The sequence below is a fragment of the Trachinotus anak genome, unplaced genomic scaffold (genome assembly GCF_046630095.1).
Source record: "Trachinotus anak isolate AG129_WGS33_773 ecotype Australia unplaced genomic scaffold, CSIRO_AGI_Tana_v1 ptg000003l, whole genome shotgun sequence".
NCBI lineage: Eukaryota > Metazoa > Chordata > Actinopteri > Carangiformes > Carangidae > Trachinotus > Trachinotus anak.
This window is the reverse complement of record NW_027273854.1, coordinates 1854185-1870299: the sequence shown is the minus strand read 5'-3', so window position 1 is coordinate 1870299 and position 16115 is coordinate 1854185. Positions and strand designations below refer to the sequence as shown.

At 43.1% G+C, this 16115-nt stretch overlaps 1 protein-coding gene and 1 long non-coding RNA gene across 4 annotated transcripts in view; one reads left to right on the top strand and one right to left on the bottom strand.

The window, feature by feature from the left end:
• The window catches only part of LOC139610863 (uncharacterized), a 368988-nt gene that overhangs the window by 51479 nt on the left and 301394 nt on the right, over window positions 1–16115 (top strand). The gene's annotated exons all lie outside the window — the stretch shown is intronic.
• LOC139610748 (RNA binding protein fox-1 homolog 3-like) overlaps window positions 1–16115 on the bottom strand; it is a 471093-nt gene that overhangs the window by 164779 nt on the left and 290199 nt on the right. For all 3 annotated transcript variants that reach the window (XM_071465101.1, XM_071465099.1, XM_071465103.1), the window contains exon 9: window positions 15280–15373. In XM_071465101.1, coding sequence (XP_071321202.1) covers window positions 15280–15373 — 94 coding nt within the window. The remainder of the gene's footprint in view (window positions 1–15279; window positions 15374–16115) is intronic.

Genomic DNA, 16115 nt, shown 5'->3' with positions numbered 1-16115 from the left:
TTGGTACATTCAACCGGAAAGATGCCCTGGCTGTATTTCAGTCTTAGGCAGCTCTCTGGGTGCCCTTTAAAGCATTGACCTCTTCACAGAGTGAGGGCTCCTATGTGATTAATACTGCCAGGCATTTATTGGCACGCAAGGCACTTTTACCAATAGGTCACCTGCTTGACCTCAGAGTGAGCGTTGGGATCGAAACCGAGTGGACAGGAAACTATATGGCTTAGAGTGGTAACAACAGGCAAAACACTAAAAAGGCATCTCAAACTCATAACAATCCCACTCATATAAAGCTATTTGGGTGGGCACACACACACACACACACACACATACACATACACACACACACACACACACACACACACACACACACACACACACACACACACACACACACACACACACACACACACATCCTTAGTCTCTATCACTTTCACCAAGACCCACCCACACAACACATACAGCCTGGGGCATAAAAGGTTTCTGCGGCCAGAACACAAACAAACTCATTTGTAACCTGCCATGACACACTCCAACACACTCACACAGCCACACACACGCGCGCACACACACACACACACACACACACACACACACATACACATGCGCACAACAGAAACGCAAAGCAACATTATCCCTGTGTGCAGCTAGATGGATCAGACTGTTTATCAGAGACTCTCCAGCAACCCACTGTAAGAAGGATCATAATGTCAGCAATCGATTACATGGCAATCAATATAGATACCTATTCAGATACCTATTGATGCAATTTAACAGGAATATTAGTCCAAGCTCAGGTAAATGTCAGGAGTTCTGCTAAACAGTGTTTCTAGGCCATAATTGGACTGAGAGGTGCCTAAATGACATTGGGTGGTTACACAGAGTTAACTTAAATGAGCTAAACTGATGCTCCACAATGGATTTTTTTTTTTTTTTCATGTATCAGGTCAACAAGCCTCTTAAAATAGGATATGATTTGTCTTACAAAAAGCAGGATAGATGGAGCATCAGAATGAGAATAACAAGCAATCGAGAAATGGCGCTGCACCACAACAGCATATGCACACTCTGGTTTATCAGCAGTAAATAGCCAGTGCCATGTTCCCATGCTCCTTAATCATACTGATGCACGCACACAAACACACAATAATGTACAGACACACACACACACACACAGACACACACATTCTTCTTCTCTATCTTCCACAAGCAGTTGAAAACACGCACGTGCAACACACACGCACTCATTCACACATATTTTCCGAGACCAAAGGAAGAGCTGACTGCAACATTTTTCTCCACTTCAAAAAAGTAGCCAGTGTCAAAATGATAAATGAGGGATCATGAGGGAGAGCGTGCATACTTACATTAGACTGCACAAGAGCTTCAAGAGCTGCAACAGCACGGACGAGCGCTGGTTTCAGATGGTTCCAGCGCCGCTTTAAGGCAGTTGTTATTACACGGAAGGAGCTGGCATGCAAATTACATGCCACGACAGTGATTAGCAATGTGAAATTACCATCAACATAACAATAACATTTTCAACACAACGGGTGTGCTGGGTGTGTGACCTGACATTACGAGCTTCTGGATGGGGGGAAATGTTGTGTTCCTTATACAGGTGTTGGCTGGTAAAAGGTTGATTGCTAATTTCCCGGAGGTGAATACAGCTCACAGATGTGTGTGGAGAACATCTGATAGGCCTTCAGACTGCTGATGCAAGGCGGCGTGGGGATATTTTCAAACATCATTTATAACATCATTTCGGCATCAGTTACAAAATGGCGGTGGGGAAGATTGATGGGACGCGAGGGCTGGTTAATATGCGTGATTGGAATGATACACGAACCGTGCTGTTTGTTGTTGCAAGAGTGACGGCACACATCCTGAAAAAGACATGCTCTCGGATTTACAGGATCAACATTCATTCCAATAAAGCAGATATTGACATGCAAGCATTTCTGTCTGTCTGAGGTTTCTAAAAATGATTGCTAATGTGTATATAGCAACAAATCAAGATGTACTTCATATGTGTTTTTTGCATGTCCATGTTATGACTTTCAGTGAAAAAATCTATATCTGGTTAAATGTCATTTCAGTTTTATTTTGTCTGCCATGAAATCACTTCTTTTTTTTCTTGCCTTTTTTTCTTTTGTTACAGGATTTTGGTCCCGCAGGAGGTTTTTACTGTTCCTGTGTTTAAATGTTAATGTCAATGTCTAAGTCAGAGGGTTTTTGAAGAACACTATGATGTCAAAGTGAAGTCGACCTTTAACCTTTTGGATATAAAATCACTTCATCATTTTATCATATTAGACATTTGGGTGAAATTTTGAGTTATGGCCAAAAGCATGTGTTGTGAGATCACAGTGAGCTTTACCTTTGACCTTTGACCACCAAATTCTAACAAGTTCATCCCTGAATCCAAGTGGACGTTTTTGCTGGAAGTAATGAAATTCCCCTGAGGCATTTCTGAGATACTGTGTTCACAAGAATGGGATGAATGGATGGATGGATAAATGGATGAAAGGATGTATGGATGATGGACAGATGGATTGATGGACAACACAAAAACATAATGCTCCGGCCATGTCTGTTGCCAGGGCGGAGGCATAAAAGGCATACTCAGGTTTGGTTACAACAATTCTGTAGCTCTCCAGATAACAAAAGAAAGGAAAACCCTTGCAAAGTTACTGCACAGGCACTGCCCAGCACACCCTAGGATCAATTACAATGTAATTACAATAGCAGACAGAAATACAACCTGGGTCTGTGCTCTGTCTGCACCGATAACTGATAGATAAGCATCTGAGGGATGGCTGAGAGAAGCACCTGGCCAGAAACACATCTCAATGCTGTCAATAAATTACTCTGCTGGGACCGTTCTTTCCTGGGTAAGGCTACACGATCGGCGGGCACCAGCCACATCCCAACCTCCTGTGCAGTCCATCTAGCTGTCCGCTGGGAAAGGCAAGTGAGGAAAAAAACAGAAGTTTCAGATACTGCGGTAGAAAAAGGCCTGGCTTTCCACCATTCCCCCACCGTGTGCTTGTCTTTCCGTAAGCCCTTTGGTAACCCTGCAAATCGGTGCAATTTTCAACGCTCTGATCAACCCTTTGCTTATCAAGAACCACTCACAGCTAAAATGTGTGACACTTACGCAGATGTGCCAGTGATCCGCAGTCAAAAGGATGAGTGGAACAGCAAATTTTGCTGCAGAGAGTGTACAAAGACAAAGAGATCAGCGATAAGACAGAGAAGTGCACCCATATCGACTGCTGTCAGTTAGGAGCATGTTAAGGAGTGTATTAAGGATTAGAGGGGATTAGTCATATCAGATCACTAGAGGGTTATCAGTGGTCGCAGCTCCACAACGAGAAGCTCCCGGCTGCTCTGAAACAAGCACCCCATCGCCCTTGTATAAGTCTTAATATTAACCCATTAAGCTGGACGATTTATGAGTTTGGAAAAACAATTAAGCCTGTGATTTTTATTAGGAGCTTGATTGAGTGCCTCCTCCCCGGTGTCTCGACACTACCAAAGTTTACCCCCTCCAGAGAGTGGAGGCCCGCTCCAAATATTACCGTGATTTAAGATGCAAAACCAACACACATTAAAACAGCTCAGAGCTTATTCCATGCGCGCTTCCACACAAAACCAATTTAGTTTCCATTGATCGCTTTTCAAGCAATTAGATTTCCATTGATGGAAAAAGTAGAGGCTGCTTGTATGAGACGGGGAGGGTCAGTGGTTGGGCGCTGTGATTTGCACGTTTATTCAGGCCGTTTGACCAGCTCCTCTAACCCCTGACAGATCCCTGGCTCCTTCCCTCCTTCCCCTCTACCCCTTCCACGTCCCCACCTTCCGGACAACAAATAATTCACCCAGCATGAAAAAATGCCTGGCGTCAGATTATATATCCGTCTTTATTTCCGATATTGCCTCTTTGTTTCTGCAAACTTGGCTGATTTTCTAAATTGTGGAGTATTGACTGTTTCAGAGCCTGACCAAGCGAGTCTGATGTAACACATTGGAGGTAATGATATCCCAGCGACGGGAGAGGCAATGGCTGGGGCAGCACTGGACGATGGCCAGGCTCTGTAACCATTAGTCTCCTCAAAAGCCAGAGTCTCTTCTGTTCCAGCACGGCAGGGCTCGCCATCAGCACAAAGGGTAACCCAACTCAACCAGTGAAACCACCAGAACCCCTCCCATGTGCCCACTACAGACAGAGATGCCATCAGGAATCATTTCCTTTCATAGAGCCAAGGTCATTCCTTGTCTTTCCGCAAAAATCTACAACATGCTTAATCCTTCACTGTCACACTGCTGAGGGTTTTTAAAAGTGAACAATTCCATATTCAAAATACATTGTAAAGGTGAAAGGGTGAAAAGTAGATTCAAGGTATAAAATAGGAACACTGAATGCCATTAATGTGAAAGTAGGGAGTAATTCCCAGCATGCTCCCAGAGGAAATCCACCTTTCGCCAAAGCCGGGGGATTTTGACAAATGCCTTTCTCAACACCAGCAAAGGAGACAAATGTTACATTTAAACAGAAATACTTAATTTCCGCTTTTGGTGACTTGCAGCAGATATCATTAATCAACAGAGGCCTACCACGCTCAGTGAGCCTGCTAAGAACCAGATGATCGCCCTCTTCCACTCAATCCATCAACTATGATTGGAGAAAGAAAAGGTTCAAAAATTTTGAGTTGCACCCACGCAGGAAGAGTAATTACCCTTGTGCCAGTCGCTGAGGTGTTCTTGTGACACCTCGACCCTCTGTTTATCATGCACCAGATTACTCATGGGGGTGTCAGCGCGGCGTGACAGAACCAGCGCCTCCACCTATGTTCCCCTCACTCACTGCACTGGAGGGAGACAAATATGACGTACGAGCGTCCTGAACTTTTAACGAGCAAACTTATCTCGGGATCCAGAAAACATAATGCCCTTCATGTTTTCAGAAAATCTGAACACACTAAGGTCCAAATTTTGAGGGATGGTATCTCTGCTCCATCTGCAAAGGCTGATCTGTTGATTTTTGTCATTATTTCTCTCTGTCATGTCAACCAATTGCTGCACCTTGGGGATATTACTCACTGTCTACTTTATGATAATATGCTTTGAAGTAGGTTTTTAAAGGTGCTATGTGCAGCATTTTGGACATTAATACATCATTGTCAAATTAATTGTGATGCATTTGTTTACCTCACTTGTAAACAAATGAGACCATTATAGGCTTTAGCTCACACCACTAAAAGTGTTTGTAGCCGTGGTTCTAAAAGTTAGCGCCACAATACTTCCTGGTGTTGTTTGCTTCTTTAGAGAAAGTTTTTTTGTCTTCTTATTGAAGATAAAAAATTAGTTCAAAATACTGACAGAAGCTTAACAACAATCTAAAAAATCGGCAATGGGAAGGCGATGGAAATAAATGTATCACAACGCTGTGGAGTTGTGCATTACACTGAGGTCATCAAAGACAATAGGTAAATATAGTGGAAGTTGTTATTAAGCAGGAAACAGGTGAGACTAGGGATACAGGCCTGTATCAAAAGGCCTGGTTCTCTCTACTTGACATAGCATCTATTAAGAAAGTGACAGCAGAGCTTCCCACCAGACCCAGCTCAGTGGCACACAATCAAGGCTCATTTAGGTTCCACCAAAATACTCACACATTTTATGAAAGGAGAACATTGGCTAAAGCTGATATTAACATGATGTAATGACCCTGACACAAATTTGTTTTGTTTCCTGTTGCAAAAAGACACTAATCACTCTACAGTAAATGAAGTCCTCATAATACCAGGACAGAAGACTAACGAGCTGCTGATTATGCACCAGACTCCGCCTGGGTAAAAACAGTACATAGTTAAACCACAATCTCCGTGAAAACTGCAAAATCTTTTTCATTTTTTGAATACAACATTGACCTGCTTCTGAATATCTGAAATAAACAAAAATAAATTCAGTTTTTAGTAAGTAAAAATCTAAATAATTAGGTCTTCACACAGAGGTAAATGCTGCTTTCAGACTGGATCAGACCACCAATTTTCTCAGCGATTACCTTGTTTATTTCCGGTAATTACACCAATTTCTTAAAAATAAGGTGCTAATGTTTTATTGATGTTAAAATGCTACATGCAGCGTTGTTAATTAAATTTAAAAAAAAAAAAAACAACGACCAAAAAACAAACAAAAAAAATGAAGAGACTCATTTAAAAAAATAAAATAAAATGGAAAAGATAGTTTTCCAAACATCAAAGATCAACAAACTTAGAGTTGAATTTAAAATGTGCAGACATGAGGAGAGTCAGACGAGGACGGACGTGCAGAGGCAATAACAGTAAAGCAAACAGGCTGCTGCCTTTGCACCACTGCTTCTTGCCTCCCTAGTGATACATGCCAGAGATAACAGCTTAATTTCAACCTCAGCACTTTTACTGCACTGTCCAAGGCATTCACTGCATCAATGTATCAATGTACCGCCATGCTAGTCACTCTCCACTGCGACAACTCACAATTTTTCTATGATGGAAGCTTTCAGAAAGGTGCCATGATTTAGCTCACACACAAGCCGCCCTCCTCTGATGGCTTTGGTCTTTGGAGACTCTGCTGGCTGTTTGTTTCTCGGAGAACAGGTCACAGGGCAGACTTTTGATTGAATCCCCCACACTGTGACGAGTGAAGGGGGTGGAATCATTCTTGATTTTGCTGCAGAGGCTCTTCCCTCTGCAAAACATTTCCTCCTTCACTTTGAAAAGCAGGTGCTGGAGCTACTTCAACGGTCTGAGGAAAAAAATAACGACATAAAAAAACAACACATGGAGCCTGGGATTCTTTATCTGAAGAGCCCCAGTGACTGAGTCCAGTAAATCATGCCAGAGGAAGACGAGAAGGCTTCAGTTGTTTTTCACGTTTGATGAACAAGATCTACAGAATGATATAGGATGATATATTATGTACTTCAGAGTAATGCACTCCAAAAATGTATTATACACTCAAGAAAAGAAAATGCATCAGTTTGCCTTCTTTGAATGCTCCATGTTAGGGAACAGACTTCAAACATTCTTGTTTCTTTTTAAAATTTTAATCAATGTTTGCATCAAATAAATAAATGAGAGACTACTGCAAAAACAAACTCATACTTCTGTATAAGGGCCACATTGGTGCTAATCGTTTGGAGCTCCTCGCAGTCCTAGGAGAGGATTTATAAAGAGATAATACTGAAATGACTCTGCAGAGAGTTGACATGTCAGGTCTCAAATCACACATTTCATAAACATATGTGTTTTTTGCAAAATTTAATTGCTAAATTGTTTTTGTTCTAAGCCGTGGCTTGACAAACAAGCAGTGCTCGAACCAAGACTATTCTCAAAGCAATTAACGCTTAAATTTAAAATGTGCTAAGATAGATTACATTCATTGCAAATCCTCTGTCAATTTGCATTCATTCTCCTGCTCCCAGTGTAGCAGGGGAGACTGCACATTGCAGGGATTTCCGTGGAAAACCTGGATCCTTGTAGCGTTGACCCCGCATGGCACCGACGCCACGGTGAGCGTGCCGGACTGTTATTAACATTGACGTAAAAAGGGGGCTGGACTGCGGCTGCTGGGGGCACTGAGGGATCTGGGCACCAGAGGAGATCCACCTTGTTGGGGTGTCACGGTGTGAAAGTGGCCACATTACACATCACCTCCATCTGTGGGGGGTCGCGGAGGGCACCGTTTAAAAGGGCAAACATGAGTTGAATAAAGAATAAAAATGTGCTTTGTAGCACATTTCTCTGTCCTCTGTTGAAAAAAAAGAAAAAAAAAAGAAACATATTTGCTAACAGCTGTCTGGATTGTTGAGGTACCGTTCCACAGGGTCTTATTTCAAACAGAAATACCTTTTCTTCTGCGGAACATATAACTGGAAACGATGTGCTGCTTCTGTGATGCTCGCCGTCCTGTGTTATGACAGCACATCCTCTCTCTTAGCTCACGCATCTTACACTGATCTTGCAACTTAAAAATAACACCGCTATCCTACACTTTCATATTGGGGGGGGGCAGTTCTATGCAAGCATATCTCCTGTTATCCATAGGGAAGGCAAAATGAAATGTGCTTTTTATCATGTGTCATGAACGCTCTTCATGCCTTCCCTCCCCCTTTCACTCATATTCATGTTGAACCTCCCGTCAAAAAAATATTGGCAAATGTTGTAATTACGTGCCGAGTATCTGCGCCTTACATGGCCCGAGGCTCGGAGCAGTCCCGGGCCTGATATTCCAGCTTTATCATATTTTAGTTTTATTTGAGGACGGTGGCGGTGCCGTGCCTCCAGTCAGCCATAATTGAAATGAGGGAAGGAAGATGTAGAGGCTGTGTGCCCCACTCCTTGTAATCAAGCCCTTAGTCCTGTGTGCTTTGCCATTTTTCAAAGTGAAATATCCTCGCAATCTTTACAGTAATACGCAGCGAGTCCTCTTCATGCCTTAGCCCATGGGTAATTAGGCATGAAAAGTGTACTTTTTACATGCTAGAGCCATGCATTAGGAATGTTGAGGCCACAAACTAGGCCCCGGATGCTGCGAGTCCACTAGATGTGTTCAATTAAATTCATGATCACACACATAACAACATAAGGCTGGTTTGTAACTAATTTATTATTCTTTTTGTAGCGGGCGTGACATCAGTATTCACTGAGCGATGCTATCTGCTTCCCACATTTGCTGTGTGAGTTGTATGTGAGACTCGTGTGTTGGGAGGTGAATAGTGAAAAAGTGAAGCCGGGGGACTGATGGAGAAGTTGATGTATGATCCCTGGTTGCTGAGCTTGTTTGAAGCGTGGAGCTGGGCAGGTGATTCGGAGGCGCCGGCTCTTTAAACAGCGTAATGAGCCAGAGAGGACGCTGCCCCCCCCCCCCAACCCCTCTCTACCCAATCCCCTCCCACCTCCCCTTCCTACTGTCAACACCAACAACCAAACCTCTCTCCCAACAGTTGGGAAATATTGTTTATCAACATTCAGCGAAATCGTGGAAAAAGTTTGACGGCATTTTACAAAAAGTGGTTTTCATATATTTCATATTTAAAATTAGTGATTAAAGCAAAACTAATCACTATGAATGACTGAAATTAGTCTGTAAGAAGTGAAAGAGGTTGCTCATAATGACAAACCTACAGAAAATCATCACCAGCTCGGCAGCTTTTATCCTCTTTTAGCTGATTGTTTTGGATTTAAGGTGAATTTATGGTGCAGCTCAGCCTCAGCTCGTTCATCTTCCCCAGATAAATCAGCTGTGAACTACCTGACAGCAAACAGACAGGAAGTGGTGACTGAACAAAAACATGTCACCATTTTTTTTTTTTTTTAACTTTGTCTTTCTGCCATAGAAAACCAGATCAAACCACAACTTAAAAGGGAGGGTGTGTATTGGTTTCCATTCCTCTGGTGGACCGCCTCCAGCAGACCAATGATGGCGTCCTCCAGATGTGTGAATAGGTAAGTGTGTGTTTTGCCAGTGTCAGCTTGTGGTGTTCTGCCCCCTAAAGGCCAAAAAAAGAAATAATGGAACTTTTTTTTTATTTATTTTTTTATCATGTGCTATAATGTATACCAGTGCAACACAGGTCATCATATTAACACTAAACAACATTTTATATGACAGGTGACACTAATTCAAACATGTAACATATATATCTCCAGAATGGACCTACAACTGAACCCTAGTTAAATAAACTGTATCGCTACCTTTAAAAAAGTCCAACAGTGTCAGAAATCCTGGACAAGTTACAGCCCAAATTCATCACAAGGGTCTAACAGTCAAAAATAGTCTGTTAGTGTTAATTTAGATGGCCTTCCTGGGTGTTACAGGTTCAGCTTTAATGTGATTATTTTGTGTCTGATGTGCATACATACTAACACGCCCTACCGTCTCTACCCCCGTGTTCCAGTTGATTCTCAGGCTGGTGTCGTCAGCCCGGCCTCACAGACTCTTGTAACACTGCTCTCTATATAATGCTGTACAAATGCAGCGCAGCACTAACACTCCACCGCCACAGTCCCAGTGTCTGGAGACACTCCCACAGGTATGTGCACAGAGAGAGGTGTTGGCACGGCGTGGGTATAAAGTGTGACAAACAGAAAGTTAGTGCAGATACTAAATGTGTTTACATAAAAAAATAAGCAGTGTGACCGACTGAAACTGGTCCTCATGCACAATTTACTGTGTGTCTATTTACAGACATATTTTTTGTGATGCTGAACATAACGCTGCAGCCGCGGCTTAAGGAAGAAACAAAGACGAGGGGGCACAGGGGGGAGAGAGAGGGGCTGCGAGCCGTCTATGCAGCGTTTCATTGCTGCTGATAATATATAAATGCATGCACACATGGATGCTGCTCGTAAATGAATAAACACATACATCAATTTCAAAATCCAACACATTTGAATTTCAAATGCAGCGGCGCCTCTTTTTTCCCTTTTTTTTTATGATATGTCTCATTTCTCTTGTGGAGATATAAAGGAGAGGGCTGAGAGGAAAAATTAGAGGGGTGGGAGAGAACAAATGCTGTATGGAATTTGAGATTATGTATTTGGTTTGTGTGTTTCCCTCCTGTTTAAATCAAATGCATGGGGGCCGTGTAGCCCTGGGCTTGTTGCTGGTGACAGTTTCAGTGTTTCCAGACTTCTCTCCTCCCCCTTTTCAACGACGGTCCTGAATTGAGAAGCGGGGTGGAACGGGGTGTGGGCTTCTGGCGGAGGGTGAATTAAATAGTCACTCTCTCTCCCTCTATCTCTCTCTCTTTCTCTTGCACTCTCTTTTTTTTTCAGTGGCGTTTAAAATCAATTCATTCAGTGGACTGCTGACACAGCCCGGCCCAGAGAGCCCAGGATTTATGGCTCCCTCTAATGGGCATGCTCTGAACCAAAGCCCTGCCGTCAGCACAATTCTGCCAGCCACCCGTCCGCCCCACTCCCTCACTCCATCTAGCTTTTAAAGACACAGGCACCCCTCCTCATCCTCCTCCTCCCTTTTTCCTCATCACCCCTCTGCTGGTGGCAGAGGGGCCTCAGAAACACATGTGGGGCCCCAAAAGCTTATAAAGCCAGGGTATTTACCGCAACAGACAGAGAAGGAACTACACTATATGACACTTGTCATCTTTAATTTTTTAACATTTTCGTTATTAAATTCTTCTTTTAGAGCTGTTACACTGACGAATATCTGGGGAATTTCTTTGGCCTTGTTCACAGGAAGCTTTTCTAACAAGTGTTGCTTCCCAGAGCAGTGAATAATATCTCTCTCTCTCTATTAATAGACATCTATTAATATAAGCAGACAGAGCATGGGAAGAACAAGAACTACAGGATATCATTCTGTCAACTTTAATTTTAAAACATAAACATTCAACATGGTTTTGACATGTGGGCAGACATTTGCTCTTAAAGATTTTCTATTACATGTTGTTATCACTAGAATCAAGGAGGAGGTTTCCTTTCAAGTGGAGCGCTCCACAGCAGTATGTAATGTCTCTCTCTCTGATTATTAACCATTACTGCAGAGGATTTCGCTTTTCCAGGAAGAAGAGAGACTGTACAACGACGTCAGCCTCAGTGTGAAACACAGGTTTAATGTGTCTGTGAACGTTGTGGACGTACATTTGATGTCGGATGTTTTCCTGTGATCATTAAAATCTGGGCAAAGCTTTGCTAACAAGTGGTGCTTCCCAGAGCAGTATATAATATCTCCCTATCCATTACCCTGTCTGACTAGTGGTGCTTCCTAAGGTCTTCAGAGTGTATATATATATTCATATATTCATAAGCAAGTCTGGTGTCACTGGATCTGAAACAATTTATGGCGCAAGAGGAAAAAAAAAGAAAAAAAAACTGTGATTGAAAACACTCGCCTATGAACTCAGCTGGTGAAAAGATATATAAAAAGGATCATGGCCTGAATTGCGATGACAACATGAAGTCACTCCTGCGCGACACTTGATTTGAGCAAGTTAGTGAGTGAGTGTGTGCGTCTCTGTGTTGTGTTTATGTCTGTGACACTCAGGAAAATGTGCTACGCTGCTGTTGACCCTGTTATATCCTCAGGCAACCTGGTAATTTGCAGACAAATACAGACCTTTACTTCAGCCCCAGAGACTCCAACATACATCCTTCTCCATATTCCAGCTCTGCTCTGCAGCCTGTCAAGGCGTTATAGGCCCTGAATTAGCCTCCCATTACAGCAGGGCTCCAGCTCCCCCTAAAGTTAACCATAACTGACCATTTGGCGTGGCTTCATTATAAAGCCATGCATGTAAAATCAAGTCATGGTCCCCGGCAGTCACATCCAATTTCAAAATACAATCCCCAACCACCCCCAGAATCTCCATCTTTCTCTCTTACTTAAGTTCAACCTTCTCCTTGTTTCATAAAATATGATCTGATTAAAATAGATTACACACCTTGTTAGCAGAGCGTTTCATATTTGATACAGTGGTGCTTTAAGACAGGCTGCCTCCTCCATGATTCAAAGAGATTGTGGCCTTGTTCTCTGGCCTATTTGTTTAATAAGCTCTGCTACATCAGTGGGCCTTTTAAGTGAACACACTCCCCTGGAGCAAAGGCAGAGATCAATACTCACACCTGTAAAAAAAAAAAAACTAAATAAATAAATAAAAAACAGGGATGATGGCCAAGGATTTTCTCCTTCTAAGGAATAAAAAGCGAATTAATCAGCAACAATCCTACTGTATGAGACGGAATCCAAAACAGGAAGCAGCTTTTATGTGCCGACCTGTAGGGAGAGCTACAGGTCAGCTGTGAAATATTCAGCACCGATTAGTCCATCGCAGCTTAAACTAAAGCTTTTCCACCGTCTCGATCATGAGAGACTACCGTATGCAAATGGGATATTATAAACAGAAAGAAGAAAGGCAGAGTCTTTGAGGGTAAATGAATTCATTATAATCCTCACCTCATCTGCTGACTGGATGGAAGACTCCTCGTGTAATCGCTGATGGGGGGAAAACCTTCTACTGTACTGAGGGAGCTCAGATGTGGGAATAATACTGGGTCATATCGCCTTAAAATGAAAATAATACTCCCCCCGTTTACCGTGAACAAAGTCCATGTGAGAGGGTAAAATGTAATGCTGTGCTTGAGGAATGTAATTATCGTTTAGCGAGTCCGTGAGCTGTGTTTGACAGGGCCTGAGCTGCATGAAAAACTCATTTTCATTTTTCTTATTATATCATGATTATATAAACATTCTTAACCAGTGGCCACAGCAGCAGCAAATTATTGCAAATTAGCCCCATATTGCCAGTTTTTAGTCGAGGCAAATGAACAAGCACTAGAACTCCAGTGTTTATTCCATAAATCAGCCAAACGCTGCACCTGTTGAGAATGTAAATAGCTGAGGCTATTTGATTAAACTCTTTCATCAAAACGTTTGAAGAGCACTTTCTCTCTCTCTCTCTTTGTCTTTTTGTTTAGCCTCCTGTTTTCTTCTCAGTGCTAAGTTCCTCCTACACCCACTGCAACTGGAGTTCCAATGGGCGGTGACAAGGGAGACATAACACCCACCAGCTATACGTGGGGGCACGGGAGGTCCATCATTACCAAGCCGCAGTGGTGATCATGGCAATAATATAGAACTATAACTGAGCAATTAGACTAATGGAAAACGTCCCTATTTCTCCCAGTGTGCTGTGGCGAGACACGCCGCATGCCCCGCGGGCCCCCCCTGGAGATGGGGCTGGAGATGTGAAGTGGAGAGGAGGTAATGGCGGAGGCCCATTGATCCTCACGGCCACCTGCTATATGGCTCCACGGAGGACGGGTGGGGAGGCAGAGGGCTCCATCTGGGGAGAGATCACACCGGCTCCCGGGCTCTCAGGCATATGGATAAGAGTCTTTCTCTAGTCTTCCGCTACTTAACCAGCACACATTAGCACAATATGGCCGGATAGGGGAGAGTAAGGCGAGCATACATACAGGCTTTATGACAGTAAGGGCGCATCAACGGCGAGAGGGCGTGAAGCCGTTTCCTAAAACTCAGGAACGTTTGTCCTTTGGTGTGAGGCCAGGTGAGAACAGGGCCACTCAGATAATCACTGGAAATCTGAGTCACACTTTGAACGAATGAAACGCGGATTTGAGTGAAGATGAACTGCAAAACAATGACACAACGAAACTGAAAAACCACAACGTCCCCCAAAGAGAAACAACAGCATCCGTTGTTGATACAGAAACAACCTACATTTACATCTAAGTGAGCAACGTCCAGCAGCCGTGTGAAGCTGGGCGTCAGCAGCAAAGCCTGGGGCAGAGCGACGTGGGGTTGGTGGCTGAGTGGGTCCTCAAGGGTTGTGACAAACAGGATTTTTATATGAGGCTGAAAAGTGTGACCACACCCAACATAACTGCTGAGTGTGTGATCACTAGCACCTGAAACCACACCCCAACAGTGATGTCACAGTGTACAAGAGTACACTTTTACATCACTGCATCAAGGTGGACGGCTGTTTGACTCAGTATACACAGGTCTCTTCTTACCATCTTTCCCCAACATTAAAGTTCCTTAAATCCAAGTCGTGATCTTTCCTTAATCCGGATTAAGTCATAGTAACTGTTGCAGTAGCAGAACAGGAAAAACTAATTTCAGAGGGCAATCACAAACTTGAAAGTTTAGTTTGGAGGATTTTTGTGCAGAAACAGACACTGGACAGGTAGCAGCAGTTGACTGAGTGTGGTAGTGATGGGTACGAACGTCAATGCAGATAGAAAAGGTTCATCATGTTCCGAGTCCGGAGATCAGCACTGTATTTCTCTTTTCAGGAAGGCTGTAGATAAATGATCTTGGTGTGAATTGCACTACATTTGATCAACAGTTGTCTTCTACACTCAGATTTTCAAACTGGAAAATGAGGTTGGTTGCTCTGGAAACATTAGATTTGCACCAAAATTGGGTTTTAAGTGAAGGAGTAAGAAGAAAATAGGTCATGTGCTCGGAGATCAAGCTTCATTTTATATCACTACCTGGTTATGATAGTTGTTAATGAGGTTTGGGAAAGTTGGAAACAGGGACTCATGAAAATATATGATTCTAAGTGGGCTGAATGGATTCTCAGCAGGGTCTTCTCGGGAACCTGGATATTTTAGTTTCAAGCTCTAGTTCAGGCAGTGTGAGCCTAAACCTTTCCTCCATGGCTCAGTCAAAAGATTAAGGTAAGATACATACAGACAGATACAGATATGAGGGGCTAAAGGGGTTTGTAGAGAGGCTCACCTGCCCAGCTGGGGGTCTCCATGTACAGGTAAAGCCGGTCGGGCTGAAGCTGGGTCACTCGACTCGCTGCTGCTGCCACAGGTACTGATGAACCCTGCAGAAAGGTAAAAAACACAACAGCACAAAGCTCCTGTTAAAAGACAGTTTGCAGCAGAGAGAGATGACGTGTGTTTGTTTGTGATGTGAATGAGTTAGTTACAGAAAAGATAAGATAACAACTTTGATCATTTGCTAGTTAGCTGCAGAAAATGCTATGGGTGTTTACAACAAAGTACAACTTTGAGAGACAGAATTAGTTCTTCCAGTTGTTGTGCTTCTATTTTGCTTTTTGGTTTCTAGATAAGATGAGTATCACGCTTGTTTCTGTATTAGTGTCATTTTGTGTTTCCTGGGTGCAGACAGTAGAACATATTGAGTATTTTGAGGATAAAGCCTTGAAATTCCAGGAGTCACATACTAGAATATACTAACACCTTAGTTTTTGGTTTTGGTTTTTGTCTATGAACAGGCAAAGTGGAACCAAACCTGATGACCTCACTGCAACAACAAGACACGACAAACATGTATGTGTTTGTATTTAATGTCATGAGATAAACACAACCCACGTATATGGTTATTACACAGCCCAAACCTTTAAGTGCTACAGCATGTTTATGGCCCGGTGTGTGTGTGTGTGTGGCTGCTCTGATACAACGGGTGGGTTTTCTGCTGACTTGTGTATCTGTGCAGGCTTCAGGTTGGCTGTTGCCCAGAAGCTCAGCCGGTGAACCACAGAGAGAGCGCATTGATTTCATCCCAGCAGAAATCCCTTCTCCCGGTACCCGCCTCCCTACCCC